At 31.0% G+C, this 19,169-nt stretch overlaps 1 protein-coding gene across 2 annotated transcripts in view; it reads right to left on the reverse strand.

Moving 5' to 3' along the window:
- The window catches only part of LOC129219414 (97 kDa heat shock protein-like), a 61,573-nt gene that overhangs the window by 27,682 nt on the left and 14,722 nt on the right, over nucleotides 1–19,169 (reverse strand). For both annotated transcript variants that reach the window (XM_054853802.1, XM_054853801.1), the window contains exons 4-10: nucleotides 17,909–18,008; nucleotides 14,574–14,701; nucleotides 14,224–14,468; nucleotides 12,380–12,456; nucleotides 10,643–10,794; nucleotides 7,676–7,779; nucleotides 4,608–4,747 (exon numbers count right to left, since the gene is read on the reverse strand). In XM_054853802.1, coding sequence (XP_054709777.1) covers nucleotides 4,608–4,747; nucleotides 7,676–7,779; nucleotides 10,643–10,794; nucleotides 12,380–12,456; nucleotides 14,224–14,468; nucleotides 14,574–14,701; nucleotides 17,909–18,008 — 946 coding nt within the window. The remainder of the gene's footprint in view (nucleotides 1–4,607; nucleotides 4,748–7,675; nucleotides 7,780–10,642; nucleotides 10,795–12,379; nucleotides 12,457–14,223; nucleotides 14,469–14,573; nucleotides 14,702–17,908; nucleotides 18,009–19,169) is intronic.

The raw sequence follows: 19,169 nt of genomic DNA on the forward strand, positions 1-19,169 counted from the left end.
GAGTACATTCTTCGTCATTGTTCTACAAACACAACATCATTTTTAATTCTTAGCATTTATTTATATTTATTGATAAGAGTGAAGTAAAAGATCATGCAAGATGGCCCTACGAAATTTACTGTTGATTTTGTTCGTACAGAATAATTATTTTCCGACAGGTAAGTGGGTCATTCCATTTTAAATCAAGCAATAAAATAAACAAAATTCTCAAGCTGATCGTTTCAGATTTTCAAGGAACTTTGCGAAATCCTACTACTGTCTGACACCTCAAATGTATATAAAAAAAAATCTATCTTACACAATTGATCAGTAACTAATGTCTGAGTTTGTTAAACACTATTTTCTGGGCAGTGTTTTGAAATGTTATACCTAACTCAAGTTCTATGGGAGCTTCAGAGTTGCATAATAGCTCATTTTAAAGAAAACTGCATGTGCCTTACTTTGAAGTGTAACAACACAAATATTTCAGGTAAAAATATTTTTTCAATTTAAAATTTTGACATTGTGTCTCAAAAATTCAGTTTTTTTTTTGTAATGTATTATAATGAATGCATCCTAAATGTTCAGAGTGGGCTCAGAACAGTTGAAACAAATATTGTAGGATAATTTTTTCAAAAAATTGGCTTTAAAAATTCCTGACTATTGTTATGCCAAATATCCCAGGGAAGATAAAGATTTGTATCCTTCTGTTTTTTACGGATCTTAAACAAATCTTTTATATTCCTAAATTTCAACACATATTTAAGTTCTAAATATAGATAGGCATGAAACACTTAAATTCTATGTAAGTTAGGTGTTTTCATTTTGTTAAATAAGGTATCATTTCAGAAATTAAAAACGTTAATTTTTAACCCCCCACTCTGTTAGGAAAGAGATAAGTTTGACATGTATATTTGTGAGTGTTTGTGGAATCGTAGCTCCCTACCCCACAACCCACAGATGAAACAATTTTGTTCATTCTTTTTTACTCAAAAGGTGACTTGACCCTTGTGTTCTTAGCTTGGTCCTCGTCTTTGTAACACTAATTACCCAGGGGTGTCCAGCTCTTCCCCAAATACAACAGAGAAAAATACCCCTGAAAACAACCCCTCCTAAAATTTTCAATGCTGTGGTCTGACCTTCCCTTGGTGGACACCTATGAATTAATGAAGATATTAATTAAAAACCAACTTATTGTTTTTTTGCAGTTTTAACAGTGAGATCTTATATATGGGCATTTAAATATTGGCACTAGATGAAAGAATGAAGTTTTCTGCGTTTAATATTTGTTAGGAATTTCCAAGTAGGAGTTATAGTCTTGTTTGCATAAAAGAAAAATTTGAGTTCAATGTTAAACCTTTAAGCTTGCAAGTAATAGCAATTTCTTTGTTGCTCCCACAATTTAAAATTTATCTGCTTTCAGTTTATGGCGTGTACTGACCCACAAGAAGTTCTCACGGATCTAGACACTAGTGATCCCTATCCGCAGATCTGAACTTTTAACGATCCAGCACATCACTAGTTATAACTTAAGTTTAATTTTTTTTATTTTTTTTTTTTTGAGCTACAGAGCTGTACAATAGTGCATTTTAAAGATAATTTCATTATCTTTCATCTCTGATTTGTAAGTTAAACATTTTTTTATTCCAATAATTTTAAAATAGTGTACTTTTTAAAATTTTGTTGTAGTCCCACTCTGAAAATTTTTGGCCCTATTCACTAAAATACAGTAAAAATCATGCTCTTTTTTATAATATGACCCTATTCTCAATTTTTTTTTAATTTAAAAATTTTGGGAAAGAGAATTTTTTTCCGAAAAGTATTTAAGTTACACATTCAACCGAAGAAGTCTTTTGGGCAGAGACTACGACATTTACCGTACGTACGGTAAGTGCGTAAGTTGCTAGCGTTCGTTACGATGCATCCAAGCGATGACGTCATGATTAACATATGCTATTTATGCATGGGCAGAGACTAGACCTCTAAAAATACAGCACCTTAAAAAGAGCATCTGAGCTACCAAAACAATATATATAGTCAGTCAGAGTCATTTGCATGGATTTCTAGACATGCATTGGAGATGCGCATTTCCCGATGTTAGAATGGTGGCCAATCAAATGAAAAAAGAACTTCGTCATTTCATGACACAAGGCACACATGTGTCTAAGATCAGGAAATATGTTACAATCATTGAATTAGCATTTGTGACTTAGCAAGATAAATGAAAACTGGGATTTAATTAAAGCCAAATGTATCAAAATAAACATAAAGAATTGATAATATTATTTGGAATTCCCAATAAAATATAGGTGCAAAACCTTTTCTAAAAAAGTTTTTTAAAACAGTAGCAGTAATACTTTTATATTAACCTTTTGACTAACAAGTAACATAAAATCTCGTACTTAATTACATAAAATAACGATCAACAAAATTCAAATGTGACATACACCATTTAATATATATTGGTTTCTCAGTTTTCCAATGATAGATAACGTCACACCCCCTTTTGACAAAGAGGAAAAAACAATTAAAACGTTACAGCTGCTTAGCCCACCTCACAGCTGGCAATGTATAACGGACTTCAAAACTGTGGTCAGCTCTATAAGACAATGGGCAAAATAAATACTTTTCAGGTGCTATGCAGGTCCTGAAACTGCTCGAGATGTGTAGTAATATTAAGATTTTTCTGTCAAACTTCAAATTCAAGGATGATTAATTATTAGTAGGGGAAAGTGGTAATGAATGGGCCATGGGGATGAATGGGCCACTAACAAAATATGGAAAAGTATTTGCATAAAATTATTTTAGATGCCACTAATAGACAGAGCTATTTGTTCTATTAAACTCATCCTATTTTTAATTGTTTGAGAGAAGCCATTTTTCCACTAGAGTTGGAAGGTCAAGAATCTAATTGAAAAGTATTTTTTTTCCCTTTTCAGTACAATATATACGGTAACGCGGGCTACTTTGACCTTAGGGTCCTTCTTTGGCCCAAACGTATAAAAAGATACAACGTCCTGTGTCAACCTTCAGGGCTCATTGTTTTCAACATATTTTGACATATTCTACTAGAGAGCATTCCCAAGCACTCAGATATGTATACCAAGCAGTTCTATATCTCTGCTCAAGAAGCAACACTAGTGGTTCTGCATTCCTTGTGCTAACATGTGCCTTCATAACCTCTCAAATTCTCCATGTAAAAGCAGTTCTACAACAGCCAAGTGTTTTTTAAGTACCTATTCACGAGCACCTTTAAACATTAGTTGCCGTGACCATCTATTTGTACTTTATTTAACTTCACTCAACATCAGTGCGTCACTATTGATTTGTTTAATCTTCACCTCATAACAGAGGAACTTTTCCTACTAAACATCAATAATAACCGGTAGATAATGTTAAATAAACTATACATTGTTTTGTAATTTAAAAATAGATGCGTGTTATGCATGGCAGCTAGTAGATAATGTGTTCTAAAGAAAATACTTTTTTTTTAAAAATATTTTAAAAGAAATAGATGCATGTATGTTTGGTAGAGATTAAACAGCTTTAATTATAGATAAAAAAATAATAAGGTTTTTTTGAGCTCTTAAGCACTTCTGCACAAGTGCATCTTAATTTTATTCAAAACACGAAATATTTATTAAAATACGAAATAAAATAAGCTAATTTAAAGTAACGTAGGTTAAAATAACTTCCATTTTTCAAAAGGATTGAAAAATTTACAGGATGCAAAACGATTGAAACTTAAAAGCACAGCACGCAATTTTCGGCGAATGTGAAGAATTATTTTCCTCTCTTTTGCTTATTTTCTCCTTTTTAGCTTTCAATGACAAAAAATGAATGCAACTGCTGATTTTTTCTTGTAGTGAATGTATTTGGATAATAAATTCGCATTTTTTGGCGCAGTTCGACGCGAAAATCGCGAATTTGGTCGATATTGAAAGAAAATAAGAAATAAAATAAGCTAATTTAAAGTAACGTAGGTAATAATAACTTCCATTTTTCAAAAGCATTGAAAAATTTACAGGATGCAAAAGGATTGAAACTTAAAGCACAGCACACAATAACAGTTGCATTATAAGAAAATTTGGTCGAATCAGATACTGAAATTTGGCGCAGTTTGGCACAATTGGCCCAGATTTTAAACCTTCGTAATTTACTAATTTGTAGATTTTGAAGAAAATTGAATAAAGCTTTTTTGCACTTTTTGAATACTGATTTCTTAAAAATAAAGTTCTATTATATGATTAAAATTTTTTCATATAGTATGTTTAAAACAGATCACAGATATAAATAAATCCATATTCCAAAATATTTATTCTAATTAATGAATAGATGCCTATTTCATTGAAAATGGTGAGTGTATGAACACTTTTGCGAGCCACTGTACGCATTTTTCATACAGTTCCTTTAAACCATATAAATAATGCTTTACTGTAATTTATATACATATGCACACACTCAGGCACTTTATACAGTTCTATTTCTTCAAGTAATCATGCATAAACATTTTTCTTGAATAAAAGTGATGTAATATATACAATTTAGCTCAGTTCATGCAAAATTTGTTTACTATTTAGTAAACTGTGTACTATTAAGTGAACACTTTAAAAAAAAATCAACTATACCTATTTCTGCACGACTAGTGAAGTTAGGTTTTTCATCTTTCATTACATAAGATGCTTCAACGGTGAATGGCTCAGAACGATAAAAAGTTAACAGCTTGGAAAAAGGTACAGGATGTAAGTAAGGAAACACTTCCATTTCACTAGGAGAAAAAAAAATCACGATTTTTTTTATTTGAAATACATTGAGTACATTTTTAAATTGAAAACATTGGAAGAACTTGATACATTTCAGTCATGAGGGGGAAAAAGAAAAAAAACCATACATGAAAAGTAAGCAAAAATAGTAGAAGCAAAATTCAAATTGCCTTTTTTTAAAAAAACCCCAAGAATTAACTAAGGCATAAAATATTGTTTTTACATTAAATGCTTTGAACGGTAGAAAAAATAGTTGCAGTTACGATAAAAAAAAACCTTTGCAAGATTTTTATGTACAACATACTAGTTTAGATAAATTTTATTCAAAGCAGGGCATCAATTACAATCATTATGTGCTGCTGTCCTTAAAATTCTCCTTTATTGTTCAGTATTTTTTGCTTTGAACTTATTTTAAATAGAAAATAATAAGTCTAAAGTGAACATAAAACCATGGCTTTGTATTTCCAGCAATGAGCTTAATATGTATCCTTCATGTACAGGGAAGTAAAACATAACAGAAACTGAATACATTATCATAAAAATGCTTTGAATGGCAACTATTTTTACTCTTCACATTAAAAGTTCAAATACTAAAAATGTTTTTTTGCAAATGGCACCAAATCCTACTTTTTTCAGCGCCAACTGAGATTGGACACTTAGATCAGAATATTGAAAAAGTGAATTGAGTTTACTTTAGTAACGGATTATATCCAGTTTTATATTTTTTTTGGCAATAAGAAAAAAACATTTTATGCACATACAGTAACTATCACTATGTTTTGATAGAATAACAAGTAAGTATTAGCATCAGTCAAGGAATTTTCTCTCAATTTTATCAGACCTAAATAGCCTATTTTATTTTGGATATATTCCTTTTTGGTATAAAATAGTGGATATCATCCCTTTTGCAAAAAATATATTTTCTTCAAAAATAAACTTAATCTGATTGAAAAAAAATATTCAACATTTTTCAATATCAATTTTTTACACTCCACTTTATTCCTTCCTTCTTACTTTATTTTTTTCACTGAACATTTCAAAAAAAGATCTTTGATCTAATTAAAATTAAGTATGAACAATAAAACCACCCAAGCCAATTCAAATAACAACATTGTAGGCATTAATAGATCACAAATTTTATTATAACTAATCACAATTTGAGGTTGTGCTTGCCTAACTGACAACAGACTTTCACATTGCGCAAGGCGCTGCAATCTCTTAATACAGACAGAATCAAGATTGATTGGAAATGCTTAGCCAGTGCTTTGGTCCGCTATTTTATTAGTGAACTACTTTTGAATTAGAAGCGGCAAATTTAAATTTGAATATGTGCCCTTTTGATATGAAAGTGAATGAGTGATTACTGGCAATTAAGGGATACGTTCTACTTTGCTATTAAAGACCTAGAGAGAAATAAGGGGATGGATATACACAGCTTAGGTGGTAAAACTAATGTTTACGCAATTACAGTAGATATAAAACATTTTGAGCAGAAAGAAATGAATGGGTCGATAGGGCTTACATTAGAGATTCTGAAAACAAAAAAAAAATATGTTTAAAAAAAAATGGATAGAATCTGTTTTGAAAGTTAACTCTTCAATTATTAATAGTTTGATGTGTAACATAAGAGCTACAATTTATTTATGTTTCTAGTCGGTCAAAATGCAAGAATAGAAGAAAATAATTTATTAACATTAATATTATAAAAATTGTTTTAAAAAATTTCTAATACAAAATTTTAATAAATTAAAAAATGACACACATCGTATTATACACATTGTTTTTAAAATCAAAAAAAAAAAAAAAAAGTATGTGGCATGTACTCTTTGTGGTTAAAAGAAAATTAATAGTTCAAAGCTCTTAGAAGAAAAAACTGGCAGGCACCAGTGAACTTGTAGATAGGTGAATTTTGTATTTCTGACATTCCAGTAAGAAGTTCTGCTAGTAACTTCATGTCATTACTTTGTGACAACGACTAGATTTGTTTGCATGTATTTCATTTTCATACACACATGAAATAAAAGACTGCAAAAAAAGATGCACAAGAGGAAGGAAGGATTATCCCAAATAGTGAGACAAGAGACAAAAATATACAAACCGAGATTTAAAGATTACTCCTTAAGTACATACAGTCAAACCCCTCTACAATGAACACTCAGCAAACTGGCTTAAGAGATTGCCAGGGGAGTTCACTACATCGGATATTTTAAAAAATGTGCAAAAACTGTAGAAATGTATCTTTTCATTTACCCACAGTACAGGATGAAAGATGATATTTTTGGTTGCAAAAATTTACATTTCATGTACATTTCGTTTAATTTTCTGTCAACTATTGTAAGCAAATCTATAACTATCTCTAGTTTCTATCATAAACAAAAATGCTTAAAACATTATGAGCTACCTTAGAATTACAATTGTGCTACGTAGTGGCAACAATAAATTTAGAAAAGAATTCTTGCAAATTGAGAATAGTGCTTCGTTCCAATTTCAAAATAAGTTTAACTTAATCCTCAACTGAAAAATATTTGGTTTGCCTAACTTAGCCATGATCAGTTTGAAGTTCACAGTAGACTCAAAGGAACAATAGGTGAGGAATGTAGTAAGGACCGTAGCGTTTTGGTGAAAAATAATCAGAAAAAAATTGGCAAATAATGTAGCTGGAACAAGTGCTATGAAAAGCTGAAACTTTTAGAAATTTTTGGATCGCTATTAGTGATCATTACAAGCATTCGAAAATACATTACCAACATAGGGCTTTACTAAGGACTACTTAGAAGGTTCACTACAACCAGAAGATTGTTACATCCTGGGTTCACTATAATGGGGTTCGACTGTACATGTGAAAAAAAAAAAGAGTAACACAACACAATGCTCCAATAAGAACAATGAAAAATAAAAAGAAATCAAATGGAAATCTTTAAAAAAAATCAAACCTGTCTTCAGATTTTGCAGCTTTCCAAGCAAGTTTTATAGCATAGGGTTGGACATCTGTTATTGAGAAATCTCTCACTTTAAAAGTAGGTGATAACATAGCACACTGTAAAAAAGATATTAAGATAATATGTGAAACTTGCACATTGTCTCTGTTAATTATACTAACATACTCATAGTTAGTGATCCTTCAAATATTTGACATTTATAGTGGAATTGAGAAATGATTTAAAAAACACTTAATATACTTAGAATTACAGCAAACATTATATTCCATGTTCACTCTTTGTATTCTGATAAGCTTGGACATAGTATTGTTGTGACAATTTGATGAAATTTGCATAACACATTGAACTTTGTCATAGGTTTGATAGCTAATTAATAAAATCCAAAATAAATATACTGCTCAGCTTGCCAAAGGAGAAATACAAGTTCAGCTTTGAAGCAGATTTACAAAAAGTCACTTGTATTGAGGGGGGGGGGGGTCTGTTCTTCCAGGTCACTACTCACAAAAGTGCACTTGATGGCCAAAATGAAGGCCTAAAATTACAAAGCATCATGAATGGTTCAACAAATTATACACATATGATAGATGCTATTAGTCACCACAATAAGAAAAGTGGACTGGTAGTTTGTTATGCTTCAACTTGCAGTGATTAGTTTGAGATGTTAGCAAAAGTACTTGAACTCTAACTTCATCAGCAGAAAAATGAAGGTTCTAAATTACAAATGCTTAATCAGACCCATTCTTAGCTATTTAGTGGAGACTTGGGCAATGAAAGCAAAACCCTTTCTAAATATGAAAAAAAAAATAATTGAGGTGTACTTTTTGATGATCTAAAACGTAACAAAATCCAGAGAAGAAAAACCAACTCTAAACTTCACAAATCATTTTAAGAACTAGATACAATCAAATACATCACAATTCAGAGAACAAAATCAGAGTTGCCACTTAACTGTGAAAATAAAATTCTATATGCATAATAAAGTAGCAATACAAATATCGATATTTGTATAGGAACATTAATATCCCCGATATTTTCATCAAAGAAAAATAAATTAAATAAGGGGGAGTAAGCATATATCATTGGTTTCAGTCCTATTTTTCACAGCTGCATTGTTACATGTGACACTTCTTCCTGAAGATCTGCCGGCGAATATCAGGAAAAGTGGCAATTTGATCATGATCAGAAATTTTAGTTAATAGGGTAGTTTAACAACATATCTGTAACAGATTTTTTTTTAATTAAGAGAAATTTCAAAGTGAACATTTAAACCCATTTTAGGGGAGGGGGATGTATTAGACTGTTACAGGTATGATGCAAATGTTACAGATCTGACACATATTACAAATTTTTATATTCGATGGGCATGATACATTATCTTCTTATTTGTATGAGTAGTATAATATAAACATGTGGTTAATTTATAAAATTTTTAAAGAAATTTTAATTTTTATTGATGGCTATTGAATTATATTATCATATCTCACCTTGAAAATTCCAATTAAAAAATATCTGTAGAAACTGAATAATATAGAAAATTGAGGGAAAAATAAAACATAAGTCAATAATTTTTAGAATTAAAAAAAAATCTTAAAACAAGCTTAAACAAAACTTTTTCAAGACAGAGTTTGGAAGGGGGGGGGGAGGTCGAGTTGCACAAGTCAAAAGATTTACTTCTTAAAGGCAAAATTATATCTTTTGGGGCAGTAGTTACGAAGGTCTGAATATTAATGTAGAACTCTAATTTTGGGGAGAAAACTAATGTTTCAAAAGCATATTCTAAGAAATTAAACTACAAGGTCTCGCTCTTTATTTCCAGAACTGACGTTACCATAGGAGAACGAAAAGCCGAAAAATGGTGCTAATGATTGCATATTGAAGAGCGTTTTCTTGCACATGTGCAGTGCAATCTGCGTCATTCTAATGCAAGTGGTTCTCATGGAAAAGCACATTTTAAAAAGTAGCTCTCAAATTCCTGTCGTTGAAGTGGAAATGAGGCAAATAATTATTATTAAATTTTGCTTCAAATTGAGCAAGACAGCTGCAGAAACATACAAAATGTTGAAGCAAGTTCACTTGAACTTTTGATTGGCTTAAACACTTTCGGGACAGGCACAAAAGTGTCGATGGTGATCCACATATGTCAGTCCCAGTCCATGCGCATGCTGGAAGCAATTGAAAAAGTTCGCATTATGGTGACAACACGAATCGAAGAGATATGTTTTAATGCACCTTTCCACGAGAACCACTTACTTCAGAATGGAGCCAATTGTACTGCGAATTATCTAGTGTATAAATACTTTGTTATTTGTAACATTGACTTAAAAAATTTATATTGGATTAGCTTATGGCGATTTATACAACAAGATTAAAGTCAAAAAAGACTTTCTATAAAACATCTCTGCCAATGAAAAAGTATATGTAAATATAGTTCAATTTTTTATTCTTCATTCAAAGTATTTCTTGTTACTAAAATAACTAGTAAATCTTAACATTTTAGAAGTAAATTTTTATGTTTATCTGCTTAGTTTCTTGTCACTCTTGTTTTAAGTTCATAATTAGTAACCATCTATTCAAAGCATTGATAATGAACTGCTCTATAACATACTCTAAAAGCCAGCCAAGGGTGTGTACACTTCTGACTACTCGTGACACGAGGGGGGGGGGGGGCATTCTGATGTCCTGGTTGAACATTTCAGGAACCTGGCAAGCTGAACTATTGGGGAGTAACTGAAAGCAGATCTACTGAAACCATATCAATCTGCATAATTATTAAATATCTTACGATTTTGTTGGTCTTAATTAATATTCATATTACACAGCAACATGTTTACACAAGTAAATGAAACTATTCTTTATACATAAAAATACCACATTAGCAGACAAAAAAAATGACATACACAACCAATATCAAAAGTATGTTAAAACCTGTTGAGCAGATTTTAATTTAATGCTTATGTTTACCTGAAGTGCAGCGCCTCTAGCGACAGCTTCATCTTGATTTAATGTAGTACTAGGTTCTTTTTTGAAAACTTTTTGTACTAATGCCTTTACAGCTGGAATTCGAGTAGAGCCTCCAATGAGTTGAACAGAGTCTATATCCTCAACTTTCAAACCTAAAAAGTTCATAAAATGTAAAAAACTAAAAAAATTCTATTGACCTTCAGAATTAAAATATAACATAAAAGTAGCAACTAACTAGTTCAAATAACTAATACTTCGTTTTGCAAAAGATGTGCAACATGCAAAACTAACCTAAACATTGGGAAGCATTTTCAGGAAGACAAGGAAGTTTAATGTGCTGTTAGCATAATTTTACTTGTGATATATTTGTCAACATTATATTTTTACCATGTTCTAAAAAAACCAAATCTATATCAACATACTGCTTGGAAGGGGAAAAAAATCAGTAGGTGTACCCAATGCCACCACACTTCTTTTGAATAACATCAAATTTCATTATTCAGCTGAGTGAGTTTCAACACCCAATGCTATTTTAAGAGCCATTTTGAAATCCTGGAGGGGAAGCTGTGACACTATGAGAAGAAACCATGAATATACTGTCTGAAGTAAAATGTTGCAGCAAACTTCTCTCATAGTGGCACAAACGTATGGTCATTCAATAACTGAAGAGACAAATTGGTGTGGGAATTCAAATTAGATTAATTAGGGATCTTAAGTTAGCATCACTGGGAAGAGTTCTAATCAGCTGATTAATCAATATTTCTCTGGTTATACACTTAAAATTAACTTCAAAAATGTCAGTTCTTGAAAATTCCATTGTTTGAACAAAGTTCTGGGATTCACATTTTGATTGCTAAAGGGGTAAATCCAGCTAATGTACACTTTAGAAGAACTGTATGAACCATGGAAATTCTTATAAGTGGGTACAAGAGTTCAAAGTTTGTTAAGAATCAAGTGTCTGCTGAACACCATTTTGGCTGGCTTATTGAATGTGCAGTATATTGCAATTATCTCAAGAAAAAGCATACAATTAACAGCTAGTACTACCCAGATATGCTTTTGAAGCCAGCCATGAGAGAGAAATGTTGTAGATCTCAGCGGAGAGACATGATTCTTTACCAAAACAAGACATTTCATCATATTGCTCAATTAAGGCATGAAACCATTGATAAAATGAGCTGGAAGGCACTGCCTCATCTCTTATAGCCTTGATTTAGAAACCTCTGATTTCTATTTGTTTGGTCCACCGAAAGCGGCATTATGTGGGAAGAAGTTAGAGGATAACGAGGATGTCAAGAAATAGGAGGAAATTGAGACCATTATTTTTACCTCACCAATACAAAGAGCTCTTGCTGGTATAAAAAAACCTACGAACCAATTGAGCTAAGTGCATAAATTTTCGTGATTGCAAAAAATACAATTTGAATTAAAGATGTCAAAATTAATTTTTTTTTTCTTATTTTCTTAAATTTTTTCAAAATAGGAAAAAAAAAAACACTGGAAGTATTTTAGTCATTATTTCAATAAAATAGTTGTTATACTTTACAATTGAATGCAAGTCTTTTTTTTGCCAATATTTCCACTAAAATAGTTGCCTTTACTTCAAAATAGTTACATTTCTAGTCACTAGTGGCAGCTCTGTATTTTTGAACTATAAAATAGTTAAATGGTTTAAAAGAGCTTGAAACAAGATCTAAGATTTAAAAAAAAGTGCTATGCTTATTTTGGAAAACTTACGAACATCTTGTAGTAGTCTCCTCAAAGTGTTTTCAATATTGGTTAAAAGATCAGAACACATATTCTCAAAATCTTCTCTAAAATGAAAAAAAAAAACAAATGTTACATTACAATCAAACAAACATTATACAATATCTATCAAGCACAGGTTATACAAATTAATAAAATAAACTATTAGAATAAAAAATGTGCAGATTAAAGTTAGCACTTGTTATAATAGCTTTTAACTTTAAAAATAATTTTAAAATTAACAAGATAAAAAAGATTTGAAGTTGCATACACTGCATGCAATTTTTGACCGACAAGCTCGCCAATTGGAAAGTTTCCAAAAATATAATATGTTGTTGCTATTAATTGTGAAAATTCATTTAAATAGAACTCTTAACTAAGTCAATTCTTTCAATGCCCTAAATTTTAACCTGGGGTTAAAAAAAAAATCTTGGAACATTATTAATGTAAAATACTCAAAATACTAAACATCAAGTGTGAAATAAATTGTGTAAAGTAAAAAATTAATTTACTTCAAGAAAAGCCAAACACATTTTTTACCATGAAAAACAATACTTTTCCAATTCAAATTATTGTTTACAAATAAGATTTTTTTATCATGAATCATACAGAATGATTGCAGGCAAGGGATGCAAATATGCGAATGGTTCCTTCTGTTTCATAATCTATAAAAGATTTAATGAAATTTGGCTCATTAAAGTGCTGATATCTTTTTTTAATTTTCATGAGCTGTACATCTTCTTGGGTTTTAAATTATGAAGGTTATAAATAGCTATACTTCGCACGTGCACAGTGAAAAATTGCTTTAAAACATTCATATTTCATCAAATTTTAAATTATTTTGTTTTAAACTTAAGTACATCTCTTGTATGCTGTCAAATTTTCTGAAATTTTGGTAAAGGGAGTCTCAAAACTTGGTGTGTTATTAGCCTAAAACTTCCAAATAAAATTCATACTTTTGAAAGAAATGCTTATATCTTCTTGAATATAAGTGATAATGCACCGAAAAATTTAGGTAAGTCAGGGTTGCCAACTGCTCTGCAAAAATGGTGAAACTCTGCGGCTATGCTAAGAAGTTCTTTTGCTCAGTATTTCCTGGCTGAAAGTTTTCAAATTTAAATTTTGCTATTTTATTGCAACAAACATGTAAATATAGAAAATTAAAGATGCTTACACTCAAAGATTGAAATATTGTTTAAAGCTGTATTATAATTTAAAAAGAATTATTTTTATACTCATGCTAAAAATTATTAAAGATATAAAACAATTTTAGATAAGTGGTTTTGGTTATTTTTATCCATTTCCATACAAAATACTTAACTGCTCTGCAAAATTTTAAATTGATCCTCCAAGATTGGAAACCCTGGGTAAGTGTACATAAGTTAACTTATTTCTGAAATTCATAGCCTATTGTCGGTTGTTACGATGAAGGATGATCAAAAACAATTTTTTGATTCCTCGATTTGTTGCTAGTCTTCTAAATGCATAGGTGATTTAATTTTTATTGAAAAATGACAGCTGGGGCATACTTTTTAGGGGATAGAGTTACAGAACAATTGGTTATCTCTAGAAATTATTCAGAATATGAATTTTCGCAAGTGGTGCAGTTTTATTGTCCGCCACTGTATATTCGAGTTTCAGCTGCATATGAGTATGGCCTAGGGTCATATGAAATTGAAAATAACTTCCGTGCTATAAATATATACTATTTTAAAACCTACCGACGAAAATGCAAGAGTTGGCGAACTTCAAAGCCAATTTATTCTAATCTATATCCTTTGAAACATTTAAGTATGCTTTGTTATGCTAAGACATGAATGATTTAACAATAGTACCTTTTCATCTTTCCTGAAACATCAATGTCATTCATAAAGCACTCAATGTTCAATGGCAGGACCAGAGAATTAGCACTCATTTGTTTCTTTAGCTTTTCACATTCTGTAAATAATCTCATGACTGCTCTTTTGTTTTTCATGATGTCCAGCTTGTACCTAGCATTGAAATCTTCAACAAAATGATGTACTAAACGATAATCAAAATCTCTTCCACCTAGATGACGATCAAAGGCAGTACCTAAAATCTTTTAAAATAATGCAAAATATAAGTATGAAGCAAAAGAAATACAATAAGTCAAAAAAAAAAAAAATTGCACAAACTTTAAAGAAGGTTTTAGTTAAAAAATTACTTTGAGCTTTCCTTTTGTGAAAGCACATGCTGTAACTTGAAATGCAGAGTTTCCCAAATCAACAAAAACTACGTTTTTTGGTTTTTCATCATCAAGGTCTGTCTGATAAAAGCCGTAAGCAAGAGCAACTGAAAATAAAAAAAGAGGAAAATATTTTAGAAACTGATAAAGAATCCAGACTTCCTTTGAATAATAATTTAAAAAAAACAGGTCACATTGCAGAAAAATGAAGGCACTTTAAATATTTCTCAATATCGGCAACATATGTGTGCGAAGGTGTATTGGTGTACAGATTGAACTTGATATTATCTTCATATATCAATGCAAGGTAACAATTGTGATATATATATATATATTTAATAGATACAATATATTTCTTGGAAGAGCAAAAAAGGTGTTAAGGGTTTTTTTTTTTTTTTTGTGGAGTAAAAAGAAAAAGGCAGCCAGAATTCATTGGGATTACAAATTAATAAACAAAACTAACAATATGAGTACAAAATAAGGTGGTTTAAGTCATACAACTGCTAATAACTAATTTAGTAACAGGTGTTTTTCCACTTTTTCAATTAAAAGCACCAACTGAACATTTATCAACAGGAAAAATCATAGCAAGTGCTGAACGCAAACTCTTTAACAAATTCATATGAGCTCTTCCAACTATCTACCGCTTGAAACTGCATATTCATATGTTGTTATCAAGTGTACTCTTTTTTTAATGCAATTTGCTCAATTTTATAATTTACAGAAATAAAACTAAACTGTTTATTTATTAACTGTTGATTTGAGGTTGTATAATATTAGAAAAACTTCCCAGTTTTGAAATGTTTGAATCAATTACGGAATACAAAAGATTTGAAATCCCATACACAGCATGCAACTTTTAGGGCAGCACATGCTCCACGTTGGAATTACTTCGAAGGAAAAAAAAGACTTATACATATCATTAAGAGGTTACAATTCAATCAAAGTACAGCAGAGTCTCCAAAATCAAAGGTAATTGGGGCTCCTGCCACCTCGGATTACTGAAAGCTCAGATTATCCGGAAAATTCTTCTAGATTAACTTTTCACACTTTTCCCAATGACATACGGAGTAGCCCCTTTTACTTCCTTAAACAAAGAAAAGTAGTATTGTTGTCGTGAAAAATTATCACTGAAATTTCAACATAAATTTCGTTTTGCATTACTTCTAAACAAATTTAGACTTTTTCCACGAAGTCTGTAGGTTTGTATTTATCCAAGCAAATTTGTAGGCAACCAAACAAATATTCTGACCAAATTGTTGCCCGAATCCATTTCAATGAGTTTTGTCATAACGTTTGGTTAACGAACTGTATCTTACATACCACAAAAATGGTTAGTTGTAGAAGGCTTCTGTTTCGTCTTTTGTATACATTATTTGTGAGACGTCAAGTTTTGAACCTTCCTTTTTGACGATCATCAGGTATTTTAATATTCCAAAAGGCAGCAAATCAATGTAACGTTATCTTCAAGGCATTTCGTAATCCATATTGTGCAGTTGATGATATATGAACATATTGTGCCACTTAATAAGTGTTGTTGATAACAACCTCTCAATGCCTTTTTTTATTAATTACTGTATCCAGTTAAATAAGTGTAATGGCAAGAAAAAAATATAAACGAAAATAAAGTAAGCACCTCGAATTAAGTGGAACCACAAACTTACGAGACTCAGATTATCGAGACTCTACTGTACTAGAAAGTATGTTTAAAAGCACTTGAAAGTTCTTCACAGCTGCAAAATAGAAAATTTACATGGAAATAGATGATTATGCTAATAAGAAAACACTAATTACAAGTGAAGCAAATTTTAAATTAATTAATCACTTGTCAAATGCCACAAATTATTTGATTATGAAAAGGACAATTGCACAGCAAGTATTGAAATGACATATTGTGAGGCTCTCTGAAGTTGAGCTCCAACTCGGACAATGTTTACCTCTGTTTCGGTAAATAAGGAGGGGAATGTCTTTAAGTTGAGAAACTTGCTTAGTGTTTTTCAAAAATATTTCAACAAAAATCGAAGCCAATAGCACGTCCATTTTTCATTAAACTCCCCCAAAACAGGTAAACATAGTCAAGGTCACAGCTCAACTAACCAGAGCTGCCCTACAGGCAGCGCTTTGCATCTAGTGTATTGTTTCAAGAAATACAAGGATTTAACAGGGCTCGCATTCAAATAGCCAAAAAAAAACTTTTCCAAGTACATAGAAAGAAAATTCCCGGTCAATCTATACATATAATAAAATAAGATGTTAAATACTAATCGGCTCCTATCGCCCCTCACAAACTTCTCGCTCCCTTGAAATGTCAAATCTCTTTTTTTGGGGCTATCAACCCCAGGGTTGGAAACCACTGTTCTAAGTCATAGCAACGTATTATCATACCAGTATAGCGTAGTCCATGGGAAAATTTTTTTGGAAGATACATATAGAAATACAAAAATTATTAAAGCTCAAAAAAGGGAGGAGAGGCAAGCTTGGGTTAAAACAAAAAAGTGGGTAACACTGTCCATCCTCGACTACACTAGCTGTCTAAACTTAATTTGAAGCAAATTTGTGGAATGTACTTGATTGAAATTAGTAGCCATTACTAGTAAATCCTTCAATTCTATATTATTGATTTTAAAAAAATGACGGTCATGGAGGGGGCGGTCACCCCCTTAGTAAATCCGCCACTGATTATTTACTATTAGTTTGTCATCACAATTTGAGGTAGTGCTTGCCTAATTGATAACAGACTTGCACAAGGTGTTGTGATCTCTTAATATGGACGGGTATCATGCTTGATTGGAAATGCTTAGCCAGTGCTTCGCTCTGCTGTTTTATTTGTGAACGACTTTTTAATTGGAAGTGCCAAAATCAAATTTGGATATGGGCTCTCTATGTATGAAAGTTAATGAGTGGGTACCGGCAAATAAGAGATAAGTTCCACTTCGCTGTTAAAGACCTGGCGAGAAATAAGGGGATGAATATACAACATTAAGGTGGTAAAACCAATATTTATGCATTTTAAGTACATACAAACCACTCCAAGACGAAAGAAGTTTATGGGTCGATAGGGTTTATATTAGACATTCTGATAAAGGGAAAAAAAACATTTTTATCCAAAAGTGAATATAATCTGTTTTGAAAGTAAACTCCTCAATTACTGTATACATAAAATTCAAAGTTTCAAAAGATGGCAATCAAACACTGGTCCTGTGAACTACTGAATCTTATTTCATTGAAGCCTGAAGACCTTGCTGATATGCAAATAAAAACTAATTTCACAATATTGTACCATAATTTTCTTTTATTTCTAATAAAATACATACCTGCAGTTGTCTCATTTAATAATCTTAGGACATTTAATCCTGCAATTTCAGCAGAATCAAGAAGAGCCCTTCTTTCAGCATCATTGTAATAAATAGGAACCTAAAAAAAGAAAGTTAATAAAAAAGTTGAAATCCTGATTTCTCAACTGCAAAATCAAATTCTGAATTTTTAGGCATAATTTGATAAGAATTTGAAAAGAATATATACAGTTGAATTATGAAACTTTCAGCTGTTATTTCAATTTTTTTGTAGACAATTGGTGTGCAGCAATTGCTTATCTGCAACATAAAAAAAAAAAATACCAAAACGATAATGTTAACTTTTTATGCTAGCTCAGGGTTCATACTCTATTCATATGAAAAAATTCCATGACTTTTTCATGACTTAATAAAAATTTTCATGACCTTGTTACTATTAGAGAATACTATTTAATATTAAAATTGCCAATATTTGGAAATGTGAATAAGCTAAACTTCTATGTGAATGCTACTACTTCATCAAAGCACTTGTTTGTAATTGAAAAAAAAAAAAAAAAAAAACACTGCACACTGCAAAAACTAAATTATTCTTATTCGTCTTCTTTATACAAATTTAAGTAAAGTAAAAATGCAGTGAATGCAATATAATGATGCTTAAATGACTAATTTATTTTTTCCAAAAAAGGGCAGAATGATAAAGAATAGGACAAAGGTTTAATGAGTCATTCCTAAGTATCAATAAATTTGCTTTAAAAGTTGCCTTTTAGTGTCAACAGTGCATCTAATCATGCATGTAACCTGTCAGTATTTTGGTTCTCTAAAGTAATGCCATTCTTCAGTAAATTTTTGTTTCCATAACAGATATTTACAAAAAATCATTCAGTATTAAATAAATCTTTTGCTTCAAGTGTACATGTTTACTAATTTATACATTTTCAAATGTATATAAATTAATACATTTAGAAATTCCAGAACAAAATGGTAGATTCCCGACATTGAACATAACATTTGGCTGCATGGATCTGTTTTGCAGGCTGAGTGTTGGGCACTACCGTTTTAGAGCATTAGAATTTGTTGGGCTAATGCCTTTATTTATTAATTCTTGGAGGGTTTCATCATAATTAAAAGATAAATTGTAACTTACCTTTTGTCATTCCAAGGGAAAGAAAAAACCTTGCACAAACAAATTCAATCCCCATGTTTTAATTTTTGAATCGGTTAAGTCCGAATCAGAATCGTTTTTCCGAACTGTATTTTGCAGGTATTGCATGCCTTGAATCGG

This window comes from Uloborus diversus, chromosome 3 (genome assembly GCF_026930045.1).
Source record: "Uloborus diversus isolate 005 chromosome 3, Udiv.v.3.1, whole genome shotgun sequence".
Taxonomy (NCBI): Eukaryota; Metazoa; Arthropoda; class Arachnida; order Araneae; family Uloboridae; genus Uloborus; species Uloborus diversus.